Source organism: Pelophylax lessonae, assembly GCF_965119305.1.
Source record: "Pelophylax lessonae genome assembly, chromosome: 8".
NCBI lineage: Eukaryota > Metazoa > Chordata > Amphibia > Anura > Ranidae > Pelophylax > Pelophylax lessonae.
Genome location: NC_138775.1, coordinates 97,452,413 through 97,467,792, shown reverse-complemented (window position 1 = coordinate 97,467,792; position 15,380 = coordinate 97,452,413). Strand labels below are relative to the sequence as shown.

The window sequence follows — 15,380 nt, the reverse complement described above, 5'->3', positions numbered from 1 at the left end:
GTCTGAAGAGTAAGCCATGTCAAATATTCCATACTTTCTAACTGTCCTGGTTTTCAAGTGCAGTTCGGCATTTTACTCTGTTGTCCTGCTACAGCTGTGTCTAGAGCAGCGTCTGTGTACAATTCCCATACACCCAGAGAGTGTTGTCTGCTGTTTGATTACTTGCTTGTTAGCTTCCACATACATGGCTCTACAACATTGACTAGTCAGATAACTTAGCTATTGGCAGTGCGGGGCTGACATTGTTCATTGTCAGTGTTGTGTCTTGTAGCATATTGCTACACTTCTGCTGGGCCATAGTGGAAACTTCCTGTGTAGCCTCATGGCTTTCCTCAGGCCTACTAATGTTGGGTATCTGATTAGTCTTTCGGGTGGGACACACTAGATAAGAATCCTACTTATAAAGGGAGGGCCCATCCTATTACCCTAACAAAATGGATATTGTTGGGAGGATGACTGGCATCACATAGTAGTCTGCAAATTGGGGGACTAGGAACTCCACCTGTGTAGGGAATGTTGTCTGTGGACCCGCAGTGTTCTGTGAAGGGGGTTTGAGAGTTGATTGGGAGTGTTACAGTGTTTTGTGGACACCACAGTATTATTGACAGGAAGGGGTAGACTTGGGACCCCAGAGGAATCTGTAAGGGGATGGTGGGGGGGGGGGGGGTAGGCTGTGTTCTCCAAGTGATCTGTAAAGAATATAGGATGGATCATTGGGGACCCCACAGTAATCTTAAAAGAGCTCTAGCTGGGTACCCCTCTATAATCTGTGAAATGGTTTGTGGGTTGGCCAGAGACCAAAAGTATTCTGTAAAAGGAGTTGGCTTGACATTCCACAGTGATCTGTAAATGTGGTTTATGTGGCTTGGGACTCTACAGTTACCTGCAAGTGGGGTTGTAGGTTAGGGACCTTTTCATGATTATGGGAAAGGGAGAAATGGGGGACAGTACAGTGATCTGAAAATAAGAAAATATTTTCCTGCAGCAATCTGTAAAGGGATGTGTTTGGGTAGGGATCCTACAGTCTTCTACAGAAGGGGGGTGGGGGTTACAAAGATCAGAAAATTGGGATGATAGGGATACTGTAAGAGCAAGGGGGTAAGTTCATAACTAGGCTCTTGTAAAACCACACCCTTTTTAATTGAATACAATGCCCCTAATTAACATACAAAAAATGTGAAAATCATATCAAATGTTTATGTAGCATTCAGTCATGCCACCAGAAGAGAAAATAAGATAAAATTAGGGACTGAATGCAAATATTACACCTGTAGACAGTCTGCTTATTTGATATTCAGTGACAGTATATGACTCAGTTTTGTGATGAGATGCATTTTAAACGAATTACATGATAAGTCATTCCCGGGAGAGTGTGAATGTCTGCAGAAGATAAGGATGGTCATTGCTTCTTTTCTCTAGCATGAAAATGTAAATCTGTCATCTTCATATAGATTTATTAAAGTTATTTTCAGTAATTATTACACATGCTTCTTTGATGATCATATTAAAAGTTTACTGCTAATTCTTTAACAGGGGGACCCTATTCCAGAAGAGATGTACGAGAAAATTGCAGCAGGATCTGTCAAGTCTATAAACGATATACGAAGACTGCTGCAAATAGATTCCGTAGGTAAATCTCTACAGAACTGTCTTTTCATACACATATTTTAGAAGATGGTTATTTACAGGTGAAGTTTTTGGCCTGATGCTCATATTCTTTACATTTGTGTGTAACAAATTGTAAATCGTTTCTGACTGATCATAATGTCGACCTGTCTGCTGGAAATTTTCTGTTGTTAGATCTCATGTGGGTACAAACCTTTTTCATGTCAATGGCATATACTGTATACATGTATACACGTGCGCGCGCACTCACACACATACTTCACCCCAGCCTAGGTTAATCAGTACAAAGGGCTGACCCATGTGTGCAGGGAGTCCAGCCAGGAGCACAGTGTTTGCTGTAGCTCAGAGTTTGCTATGTGGCACTGCGACCTCCCTTTCTGCTATTGTCTCTGTACGCACGTCAGACCCTTGCACTCGGCTATCTGTGTCTGGACACAACTTCCCCTCTTTGTCTGTTGTGCAAGTCTCCATCTCTGGCTTGTGCTTGAAAAGAATTCTTTGCGCCCCCCCCCCCCCCTTTTCCACTAACCGCCCTCTCGCTTCCAGACTTCATCCAGCTGTAGCAGCTGTGTGTGCTATTAATACCTACAGAGTACATACAGCGGTGCTAAACCTTGGCCATGCCAATGGGAATCTGGCATGAAAATATTAGGGATGCAGCAGGGGAGGATTCTGCACTTGGTTGCTCTTTACTGGTTTATACATTATATGCCTTTCTGTATGTGTGTGTATATATATATATATATATATATATATATATATATGAATTAAATTATTTCCAGGCTTAAAACAGGCAGACGTGCTGTTTGTTTTTAATCCTCCCTGCTAATTATGTTAAAACCATTGACGATAGGCCTTGTTTATATCTGTGCTATGCACGCTTCCCTGGTATGAAATTATCTTCCTGCAAACCAATGAGCTCCTCTTAATTATCTCCTTCCTCTACAAACAATAAATTATTATTTTGTTTATTTAGATGGGAGTGAACAATGCTGTAAATGTGCATGCTTCAACAGCAACAGATGCGTTGTTCTGTTATATAGGACAGAAGTAACAATCACCATTGAAGTCATAATCAAAGCCAACCCTCCTCCACACACACAAACACCACATTTTCTTCTGTATTTTCAACATGTTTATTGACAAAGTATCTTAGGGAATAACCCTCAAAGTAATCTTGTCATAAGAAGAATACAGGGGTTTCCACTGGTGACCCTCTTTTGATAATGTCGACCAGCTTTCAAATAGAAGGGTCAGGAGCGGCAACCTCTATCAGATTTTGTGTAAAGGGGTTTTTTGTTTCAGATGTATCCATTTGTCTCTTAAACCTCTTGGCCAGCCTTTCTCAACCTTTATAATATAGAGGAATCCTTAAAACAATGTTCAGGTCTCCAGAAACCTCAGCTAAAAAATAAATAAGGAATAAACAATGTGACGAACTTAGTGGTACCTAGAGCAGATCAATGGAGAAGGAACTCTTAAAATCAGTGATCAGTGGGGAGGAACCCCTTTGCACTAGTGGTCAGCAGAGAAGGAACTCCTTACCTTGGTGGTTAGCGGAGAAAGAAGCCGTAACATTTGTAGTTGATGCAGAAAGAACCATTTACATTGGTGGTCAGTGGAGAAGGAACCCTTTACAATGGTCCAGCCACATCTGGAGTATGCTGTCCAGTTCTGGGCACCGGTCCTCAGGAAGGATGTGCTGGAACTGGAAAGAGTCCAGAGAAGGGCAACAAAAATAATCAGGGGAATGGAGGACATCAGCTATGAGGAAAGACTACAAGCACTGAACCTATTCTCTCTGGAGAAGAGACGATTGAGGGGGGATATGATATCAATGTACAAATACTGTACTGGCGACCCTAGCATAAGGAACAAACTATTCAAAGAAAGGAAATACAATAAGACACGTGGCCACTCACTAAAACTAGAGGAAAAGCGGTTTAACCTTAAAGTACGTAAGGGGTTCTTCACTGTAAGAGCGGTAAGGATGTGGAATTCTCTTCCACAAGCAGTCGTATCAGCAGGGAGCATTGATAGTTTCAAAAAACTATTAGATGGGCACCTTAAAGACCACAACATACAGGGGTATACAATATACGGTTAACAGCAAACACACACACACATCATAGGTTGAACTGGATGGACGGATGTCTTTTTTCAACCTCACTAACTATGTAATGGTTGTCAGTGGAGAAGGAACCATTTTATTGGTGGTCAGCAGAAAAGAAACCCTTTACGTTGGTGGTCAGCAGAGAAGGTACCTTTTACATTGTTGGTCAGTGGAGATAGAACCCCCTACATTGGTGGTCAGCAAAGAAGGGACCCTTTACATTTCTGGTCAGTAGAAAAGGAACCATTTACACTTGTGTTATGTGGAAGCATGCCCTTTTACGTTCCATGGAACCCTAGTTGAATAAAAGCTGCTCCAGATAATTATAAGAGGACAGCCCCATATAGTACAGGATACAGCTGGGTATTCTATTAGTAAGACCCACCCTCCCATGTACAGGGCGATAATATTTTTTACTGGTCAGTGTTCTTTCCCAAATGAAGGTCTAATCATATATAGGGATCTATTGTCAGTTAGGTGAAGGCCCCACAATTGCCTATTCCTTACTTCTTTTATCCCCTGTCAGTCAAATAACTATTTTCCCAGTTGCTGTATTTCTGAACTTTTAGGCTCCTTTCACACGGCCGCTCCGTGTGAAAGGTCCGCTGCGGGACTTTTTTTTTTTTTTTTCCACGGAGCGGATGACATTTCTGTCATCCGCTCCGTGTGCCCGCATATCATCCCATCCGTTTGCGGATGATATGCGGACATAATGTAAGTATATGGCACTGCGGATGTCAGCGGATGACACCGCTGACATTCGATTTCCCTTCCTTTCCGTTTTTTACACGGAAGGAAAAATGGGGTTCTGTTCCATTCGTAAAAACGGAACAGAACTGACAGGAGGAAAATCGGATGTCAGCGGATGGTATTCCGCTGACACCCGCAGTGCCATTCACTTACATTATGTCCGCAAATCATCCGCAAACGGATTGGATGATTTGCGGACACACGGAGCGGCCGTGTGAAAGGACCCTAAGAGTTATATTGTATAATATATGAAATCCAGGAATGTATAAACAGAATAGCAGGGCAAAATATCTTTCATTGACTGTTAAAAATGGAAAATTCACTTATAGGTTTAAAACGTCATCCCAGCATGTTAGCTTAATCTGTTTCTAGCTTTAGTTTCTATTATAGTAAATATGAGAGTAGATTCAGAATTGGGAAGACAGATAGGCTTATCTACAAACTGTCCATACAAGTACATTTAAAAAGTTATAATTTCAGCAGTGGATTTAGGCCCGATTCAGACTGGAGCGACATGGGATCCGACTTGTGAGAGCACAGGTCTCATGACATGTCAAATTCAGTGTTTCTCTATGAGAGCCATCTTAATTGATCCAACACAAGTTGCTCTGACTTTAGAAAAGGTTCCTGCACTTCTTTGGTCGGACTTCAATACGACTTCAATGCCATGCGTAAAAAGTCACATTTAATCTGATCAGAGTCAGACTGAAATTGCAGGGCAAAGTCGGATCGGGAATTGCGTGACTTTTATGTTGGAGCAGTGTGAACCTGGGCTAAATCAACTAAATCTAGTTAGATCTTCATTAAGCTGGCCATACATGGATCACCATTCTGCAAAGGAGGTTGTACAGAAGTAAATCTAGCTATCGTTTTCTGTACAAACGCCCTATCTGACTTTCCCTGCTCATCAGTGTATTCTGATGGCGAAGAAGCCTCCCCACTATCAGAATACAAAAACCCAGCGGGAAGGATTCCATATCGAGTGTGTGGATGGGGAATCAAGTCTTTTTTTTTTTTTTAAGTCTTTTTTTTTTCTTTTCATTCAACCCACTGTTTGAATGAAAACAAAAAAAAAGACTAATCTTTGGGCTGCCTTATTTTGGGGAGGGGGTAAACAAAATGACTAGTAACAGTTAAATGTCGCTAAGCTAAAAGCCACTTTAAATTTTAATTATTCTCTGTTAAAATAGTAAAAAATGACTTTGTTCAAATGTAATTTATAACATTCTTCCTTGCTATTAATCTAAATTATTTTGGATTTGCATTTGAGAGAAATCTCATATAAAAACTGACCAAACACTCCCTCATGCCTTAACGAAATGTGTTTGGGCATGTACTTTAAACTCGTTTACGAAGTAGGTGGAAGATTTGGGTGCTTACAGTGAACTTTAGAAACTCCAGTGTGTTATTTTAATTCCTTTTAGAAGCCTCATTCATTTCTAGAAATGGTCATTTTATGAGTTGTGACATACACAATGCAGTGTCATTAATAAGCCTGGGGACAGTCAGACCCCAGCGTCTCCTAGCCTATTCACTGTTTGTCCTTGGTGTGTTCTCATACAGACAGGGTGTGGTGAATGGCTGTTTTGGAAACACAACTTACTGAGGGTTACCAAAATTCTAAATAATAGCTATTGTCTTCTTTTATTCCTTTCCCAGAATAAACTATATTTTTCCTTGCAAAGGCAGTGTAGTAATATTTTCATATACATCTTATATACTACTGTCAATTTTATTATGTGTTTTAATGACATTTATCACCAAACTTGCTAGAGTAGTGCTGGAGGGTAGTTAGTAATAGCCAGGTGTGATGATATACAAACCACTGTTATCTATTTTAAAATACTTTTTCTTGTAATGTGTTTAATAAAAATGATTAACACGTTGGAAGCTCAAAATACTTAACTTACTGCTTAAAATGTAAGCAGGGCTCAAATTTAGGGTGATTCCTGCTGAATGTCCCTGTTGGCACTTCCCAGCTCAACAAAAGTTGATTTCAAAATTGAAGGAGGCAGGTTAAAAATTGTTGGCAGGTTGAAAATTGTTGGCAGAACAATGACTGCTTTTAAACTGATGCATTCACTGTTTGGGTCAGTGTTGTATCTTGGCCTTGGCCAACAAGGCCCAGGCATAGGGCAGCACTTTGCAAGGGGGCAGCAAAAAAGCTGCACCCCGCAGAGAAAAAAAACAGCCTTCTCCTGGCTCCCGCACGAAAAGGGTCCCCATCGGCTTGCACTACACTTTTAGTATAGTGCCAGTCCTATGGGGCAAATCTGTCTGGCACCCCCATAAAGTGGTCACACTGCTACCTGCTGGTACTGATGGGCACTAATAGGCTTCACTGATGGCTACACTGATGGGCACTGATATGATGCACTGATAGGCTGCACTGATGGCCACTGATTGGGCTGTACTGATGAGGCCGCACTGATATGCTACATTGATGAGGCTGTACTGATGGGCACTGATGAGGCTGAACTTATTGGAATTGATGAGGCTGGACTGATGGGCACTGATAGACTGGTTGTGGTCTGTGGTTTACAGATGACAGGGCGGGTCACAAACAGGAAGGGGTGTGGCCTTTACAGGAAGAGGTGGTTAATATTTAAATTAGGGGGTGCACAAGTTTAGTCAGGCCTAGGGCAGCACAAAACCTAAATACACCACTGGTTTGGGTATTCAGATAGTTGCGAGTGCTGCTGCCATCTGAACACAATAACCAGGAGAGAAGATTACACCATCCATGCTGTATAGGGGGAATCAATTGATTTTTTTCTCAGTCAGCCTATGGGGATGAATAAAAGAAAAATAACTAAGTATTACTAAGCCTTAGACTGGCCACATCTACTGCCGGATGGTGCCTAAAAATACCTTTTCTTATCTTCAAGTCATCCCTTTTTTGTTTGTGGAGGACCTTGGATCCTAAATCTATTCTAATTATAAGACCCCAACTTTTCTCCAAGTCACAATTAGGGGAAACCTGTACTAAGAGAATCATGGAGGCTGCCAACACCCTCTCTCCTTTAAAAATGCTAGATGCCTGGTATACATGTTGTTTGCGGCAATTGTTTTGTGATATCTTATGTTATGAAGCCTTATGTGAGACATACACTGATCGAAATTCGGCCAGTCTGGATTTTAATCTATGTGTGGCCTCCCCGGTCAACGAAAGTCAATTATTCATAAAATGTGTAGCGCCAAAAATTACATAAGTGACAAACCGTGAAATAAAGTGAAAAATAATGAAGTCCAAAAACACATAAATAAAAACATGCCGTCCTCTCAGCAGAACCCAAAAAACAGGCTCATGCACAAAATCCCATGAAAGGATAAAACTTGTGAAGAAAAGTCCAGTGTATTGATGTGCAGAAACATCAACTAATATGTCTTAAGGTGAAGACAAGTGATCCAATGAAGTTCTTTAAGATCAGCCACCAGACCCCAGTGAAATGGACACTCACCAGAAAGGATGGCGTTACAACAGCAAACACGCATTTAGCAAGTATCTGTCATCCAATTACAATGGGCTGGCCATCGACACTCCTCATCGGGATGCAGCTATGATAAATGAAGCTCGCCAAGAGCCAGATAAAATCCTCATAGTGCTGACGTCACGCTGCTGTCCGATTCTGGATTGGCAACGGCATTGAATGTAAGGATTTTATGTCATATTCTGACTTTCAATGTAATAAAGCTACTACACTATGAGGATTTTTGATCTGGCTCTTGGTGAGCTTCATTTTTCTTAGCCGCATCCTGATGAGGATTATTGAACTGGTTGAACTGGATGGACTATTGTCTTTATTCAACCTCACCTACTATGTAACTATGTAATGTATGAGCAGCCTAAGGCCAGCCATAAACAGTTCGAATCTCGGCCAGTTCAGCAGGAACAGGCCGAGATTTGAACCGTTATTGGGCAGGCTGAATGTATCAAGTTGATCGATTGGGTACAACCTGCCTGCCAGATTCTCTTGCAATAATGCCGCTAGCAGCTGCTATAGCCGCTGGCATTAATCACTGTCTGATCCCGATGGGGACAGCTTTCCCTGCCAGCCCATAAAATGTTTTATTCAAAGTGTATTTAAACAGAAGAACAAAATAGATTTGCCTTTATTTGCACCTGGTGATCCAGCCAGTATCATACTCCCAGTCTAAGTCCCCATTCACACTAGCGCGACTTGTCAGGCGACTTGGTCGCCTGACAAGTCGCGGTGGGTCGCCTGCCATTGATTAGCACAGGACCCGTTCTAATAGGAGCGACACAAGTCGCTCCGACTTAGAAAAAGGGTCCTGTACTACTTTGGGGCAACCTGGAGGCGAATTGCATTGACTTCAATGATATGAAGTCCGTGCATGTCGCGCCGAGGTCGCAGTGCACCGCTACTTCACAGGTCGCCCCGGCAAGTCGTGTCGCCCCTGTGTGAATGGGCTCAAAGGGTCACAATACCCATCCACTGTACTTTATCTGTGGAAAAGCATTGTCCCCCTATGACGGGAAGTATGCTAGGATTACAGAACATCTACCCCTATTCTCATCTCTATAAAAGAGGGAGGAGTTGTTATGTGGTCTACAGAGGTGAACTGGGCAGGGCTGATAATACTGAGATAAAACTTAAGAACCTACAAGAACATATAAATTTATTGGATTTCTGGTATGATCAACAGGCAGAGATGTATAGTAACGAAGTAGAACTACTTAAGTACTGTACTTAAGTACCGAAATGCGGTATCTGTACTTTCCTAGAGTAGAATTTTTTTTTTTTTTACTTTTACTTTTACTTCACTACATTTTTTCGATGATTTCGATACTTCTACTCAAGTATTTTTTTTTGTACTGCATAGTTACTCGTTACTTTTAAAAAAATTACCACTGCCAGAACAGTAGATGGCAGGTTGCATAAAGTTCAAAAAAATGTGTATAATGTCATTTGTAAATCAGAGCATACGAAAATAAAGGCTGTGTATAATAAAAGCTGCTATACCAAATCTTTCCAATAAAAAGAAAATATGAAACAAACAAATAAATGGTGCTACAGCGCTTAAAGTGCATCAAGAAACTACTAACAAACACAGGTTAATCATTTGAATAAATCATTTGAATTAATAAAAACAATATGATGTTCAAACTTTTGACTTATTTCTTTAATAACTACATAACACAGTACTTGTACTTCTACTTTCAGTACTTGAGTAGAATTTTTTTTTCAACTACTGGTACTTTTACTTTTAGTACTTAAGTAGCAAATTTTTTGAAAAAATTACTTGCAATACTTAAGTAAAAAAAATGTTGAATACTTTAGTACTTCTACTTAAGTAACTTTTTCTGCGAGCACTTCCACTTCTACTCAAGTAATTTTTTGATCGAGCACTTGTACTTTTACTCAAGTAGAAATTTCGAGTACTTTATACAAGTCTGTCAACAGGTAATTTTTAGCACTTATCAATCAGATGTAACAAAACCCTTTTAATGATAGATTTAACAGACCAAAATTGAACCAATAGGAATTGTTCATTCACACGCATTCAGCAATACACTTTAAATTTATTTTGAGGTTCTATGAAGAAACACTAATAGAGCATGTGGTTACCATTTAGGAATGTGTTTTCTCCTTATGTAAATCCAGTTGAGGTGGAATGATACAGTACAACCTCCCCAGGCTTCGAAATCTAAATCCTAAATACCTTACTGTAAATTAGATAACTGCAATTAACTATCCCCTTAGGCTCTAAGTAAATGAGGCATCCACTGCATGTATTTAGTGAGATAGGGAATGGTAACATCGGCTTTCTGCTTGTTCCATGGAAGCTCTCAGCAGGTTGTGATTTTACTGGTGCCAGGTTTTTGGGGGAAACGCTAATGTCATTCCCCTTAGTGTCCACTCCCGTCCATTATGGTTTGTTTTGTTAACAGCGCTAAACACATAGATCTTTTTTAGTAGGACCCTGTTTATATTATGAATAAAGAAAGTCATTCAGCAAGTGAAAGGTGATTGGTTTCTGTAAGCTGTAGCACATTGCACATTATCCTTAGGGCTAGTGTACATGTACAGTTATAAATTGTTTCTGTCCTCTGGTATGAGGCATTGTTGGAGACCTTTTTATTGCAGTTGTACCATTCTAAAGCCCCTTACACACGCATCGATTATTGGTCGGGAATTTTCGGCCAACGTCCGATCTGCTGATTTTCGGCTTGTTAGTATGATGCTTCCGACAACCAACTCCGACTTTTCGGCCGAAAAAAATCTGGTGTGCAGGCTATAAAATTTTTGTTGGCCGTCAACAGAACGGCCGATTTTCCGTCAGTCAGTACAGATTTCAGCAGACAAAAATCTGATGAGCAAGACTGGGCATGCTCAGAGAAGAAAAAACACACGGAAAGTAAACCAGCACATGACATCACTTCTGAAGTAGATTTTTGTTGGCCGAGAAAATTCGTGTGCAGTCTAGGCACATTCCAACCAACAAAACATAACTCTGGACAAAAGTCGGACGATCGGTCGGCCAATAATCGTTGCGTGTGTACGAGGCATTAGGGATTTATTTATTTAGTGGTGAATATGGTATTCATTAAACATTACTACAGGTGGATATTTTCTGGTGCTTATGATTTAAATTACAGCGAATAAATAACCTGCAGTGAACTTTGGTAAATGTTACATTCACTGCTATATGAAAATTACCCTTATTTTTAGTACTTAACAGTGAAAATTAAAAAAAATATGAAGAAAAGTTCACACATGGCACAAATACCCAAAAAATCATGCATGTGGATAACATTATGCAGACGTCCAAATTTATGCTAAATCATAAAGCTGTAAAATAGATGGTTTTCTGTTATACCCTTGCTGCTTATGTATTGCATACATCCTTAAGTTTTTTGTGCCATTAGCAACAAGTCAGATACGAGCTTTTGCTGGAAATAAAAATGACAATCTGTTTTGTCGGAATGGGAAATAGAAGAGCTGTAATATACATTTTTTGCTTAATGTAAAGTATTTCCTGCTGATTTATTGTGATGCCGACTTGTATGTTGATAGGTGATAGGTTGATGCCAACTTGTATGTGATAGGTGAATGCACTGTAAATAGAGCCAAAATAGATACAGACATTGTGCAGCATATTTAACTCAGAATATTTTTTTATTTATTTATGTATATATTTGTTATCATATATTTTACAAATCTATATTGTATTGGCATATTTTACAGAAACCATTGACCCATTCAGATCAGTTGAAAAACAATTTAGGTTTCCCACTATGTCCGAGAAATTTTGGGTGGGCGCCAAATAACGTCATTGTATCTTCATGGGTTCTGGGAACATGCCAAAGCAACTAGAAGATACCAATGCAAATACAGACTCCATGCACATAGACTGCATTCATTCTCTGTAGCTAATAGGTTATGTACTACTGCGCTGCCCATAGGACTTGTTTCTTTCTTTTAAGAACACCTATTAATCTTTACCCTCTACAGCGTAATATAAAATAGGTTTTAGTTTCTTTAATAATGGACACATTAACTTTTACAGGAAGCAAATCTGTGACAATGTAAGTGTGAAAATTGTAGCGTACACAGCCCTGCATGCTTTAGTGATATAATCTAAGCTTTAACCACAGCTGATGTTTGCTCAGCAGAGCACCCATTTCTTTGTAAGCTGACCTTGAAGTACACGTCTTTATATAGTAGATACAAGTGTGTAAATCTCTTTTAAATCCTGTTTCCCTTGCTAGATGACGAGGACGATGTATATGAATTAACCAGAAATGAAACAAGAAGTTTGCCTAGGGGCAGTTCCAGCCACTCCCGGGTCATTCGCAGCTTAGGTAAGAGATATCCCTGGGCTAAACCATTTCTCAATGACAAAGAAGCATAGTTTGCAAATTACATCATGCATACCTACTTTATGGTTAACTGGGCTTATCAAAATTGTACTCACAGCGTGTACTTATGCATATACAAAGGTTTCACAACTACATATAAGTCAGAAAGCACACAGCTGTTCATAGTATATAACACTTGCATGAAAGGGGTAATATCTGACAAGCGCTCTTTGCACAACCTCTAACTTTATAAGTAGGAAAGCGTTTACAATGTAACAGATGTTGTAGTTATTGGTTTGAAATCCACTGGTGTTAAATCAGACGATAAATAATGCAACATTTTAGTAGAGCCACATCATTCACAAGTCAACCTAGCTAGGGGCCTACAGCCTGGTGGATGTCTAGGAGGCATAGCTACAACTGCTATGCTGAAAACCAGAGGTATAGCACAGTAGTGCAACTGCCTGTCACATCACAATGGAGAATTCACGAGCCTGTATTTATTTGGTGTAAGGGTCATGCCAGTCCCGGCAATGCAAATGTGTAAGTAGCTCTGTTCCTACTATAATCTTTATCACTGTCAATCAAAGGAATTTTACCTTGCCTAGGGCTTATTCTACCTTAATCCATCTTTGCCGTGCTGTGTTTCTTTGATGTGAGTGTCAGAGATCTGTCACATGGACTCACAACACACTATTTAGAACTTTCAGCTGCTTGCTCACTGTATCATTGATCGAGACATTGAATCTTTGCAGGTGCTGAGCAGGCCCAGATCGCAGAGTGCAAACCCAGAACAGAAGTGTTTGAAATCACGCGCCAGATGGTCGATCCAACCAATGCCAACTTCCTTGTGCAGCCACCATGTGTGGAGGTTGAGAGGTGCTCAGGGTGTTGTAACTCCAGACACATAAAATGTGTTCCATCCCGCATGCGCATCCGACATGTGCAGGTAATGCATAACTTGGTTTTTACCTTTCAGTCTTGACAATGTTTAATGCATGATATCTTGGCAGTCCCGCTTAGTATGCAGCCACGCATAGGTAAAGTTACAAGTGCGCCAAAAAGTCCAAATGTGGTTGCCAATGTGGTTGATTTACTAAAACTGGAGAGTGCAAAATCTGGTGGCGCTGTGAATGGTAGCCGATAAGCTTCTAACTTCAGCTTGTTCAATTAGGTTTTGACAGAAAAACCTGGAAGCTGATTGGTTTCTATGCAGAGCTGCACCAGATTTTGCACACTCCAGTTTTAGTAAATCAACCCCAATGAGCCATAATAACATACTGCCCTTATTAAAGGGTTATAATTTTTTAATGCAGTATTGCAACCTGTTAAGACCCATCTTGCACTGGTTTAAATTTAGCAGAATGGACTTGTTGGTTCTTGTACGTTACTTCAACTGAAGTCCAAACAGAAAGCAGATTTATTCCACATACAGTGCTTGGCCTATGCTTAACATGCCTCTTAATTGGCATGAGCTAAAATACTCTCTTCCTATTTTGCTAGTTTTCATCTTCTAACTGGTAACTGGATCAGGTGCCCACCACTAATCTTTCTATTCATTGAAACCTCAGTGACCACATTACACTCAACTAGAAGCCTAGAGGTCACATACACTCCCTTCAATGCCTATGAGACTGTGAGGAATGAAACTGTGGGGTTGGTTTACTAAAACTGGAGAGTGCAAAATCTGGTGCGGCTCTGCAAAGAAATCGGCTTCCATTTTTTTTTTTGGCAAAGCTTAACCCCCCTTAGCGGTTTTTCTGAGTGTGGCTCGGGTGGAATTTTAGTGCCATTAGCGGTAACCCCGAGCCACACTCGGGGTACCGCCAGGGAGCATCGCTGGATCCTGCGGGATCCCGCGATGTGTCCCTGCAGCATACGGCGGCTGGATCTTACGCCCGATGCTGTGAGCCCCGACTTCCGTCTCCTGCGACGTGACGCTCACAGGGGGGTGGAACCGGCGGCAAATTTGAAAAGTAAAACACACAAACACACTGATATATTGTAATCCAATCGGATTACATTACAAAATAAATTGACATTTATTTGCCCCCCAGTGCCCTTTCCTGCAGTTTTACTGTACTTTTTATATATATCTATAGATATATATATCTATATATCTATAGATATATATATATTGTGAGGGATTAGCTCGGTGGCGGGTGTGGATGACCCCTTTGGGGGTGCGTTTTCACAGAGAGATAGCCGAGCAGAGGTTGAAAACAAGACTGATTTATTCATGCAATTTACTTCACATAATTGCAAGCGTCAAAACAGCCAAAATAAAATAAAAGACAAAATAAATCCTTGCCTCTGTGGGCGGCTACCTTCTCACGCTGGAACCTACCTAAGAAGTCTTCCCAACCTACTGTTGGGCCGACACTGCTGATCCTACAGCAGACACTCAAATGTCCATTTGTTTGCTTTTCACACAGCACAAACATTGTCCATTGAACATGTCCCTTTGTTTTCTTTCACACAGCACATGTTCATTTATAACAGGATCCTTTACTCTTCACACTCTTCACATGGAACACTTTGTCTTCTCACCTTTGAGACGTCTTCACTCGTGGTTACCCTCCTTAGCTTCACATCGCTGTAGGGGGTCTTCTCCCATGCTCACCAGCTTGTCGGGAGGCACACATCCGACTGTCCCCCTCTCCCAGCCCACACGGCGACAGGCGGCAGCAGTCCTTCTCCCATGCCCACACGGCGTCGGGAGGTACACGTATGTCTGTCCTCCTCTCCCAGCCTACACGGCGACAGGAGGCAGCACTCAATAGATTTTCTCTGGACAAATTATAGAGGCCTTGATCTCCTCATTCTGAACAGCTGAACGGTTTTCAACTTCCTGCTGGCTCTCTTTGCAGCCAACACCCTATAGTATCAGTGAACTTTTCAAAGCAGGTGGGAATGTGTCTCCTCTCAGTGACTACATTCCCAGATTTACCTGACTTCCTGTCACATACCCCCCCCTCTTGTTTCAACCCTAGGGTTGGGACACATATTTCCAGGCACGCATGTGTCAGACACTGCTGACTCACTGATAAGCCTCCTATTATCCTC

General features: G+C 41.0%; 1 protein-coding gene across 1 annotated transcript in view; it reads left to right on the top strand.

Annotated features, from left to right (window-relative positions):
- Positions 1 to 15,380, top strand: part of PDGFB (platelet derived growth factor subunit B) — a 36,622-nt gene that overhangs the window by 7,422 nt on the left and 13,820 nt on the right. Inside the window, exons 2-4 of the mRNA XM_082264917.1 lie at positions 1,534 to 1,630; positions 12,225 to 12,317; positions 13,070 to 13,263. Coding sequence (XP_082121043.1) covers positions 1,534 to 1,630; positions 12,225 to 12,317; positions 13,070 to 13,263 — 384 coding nt within the window. The remainder of the gene's footprint in view (positions 1 to 1,533; positions 1,631 to 12,224; positions 12,318 to 13,069; positions 13,264 to 15,380) is intronic.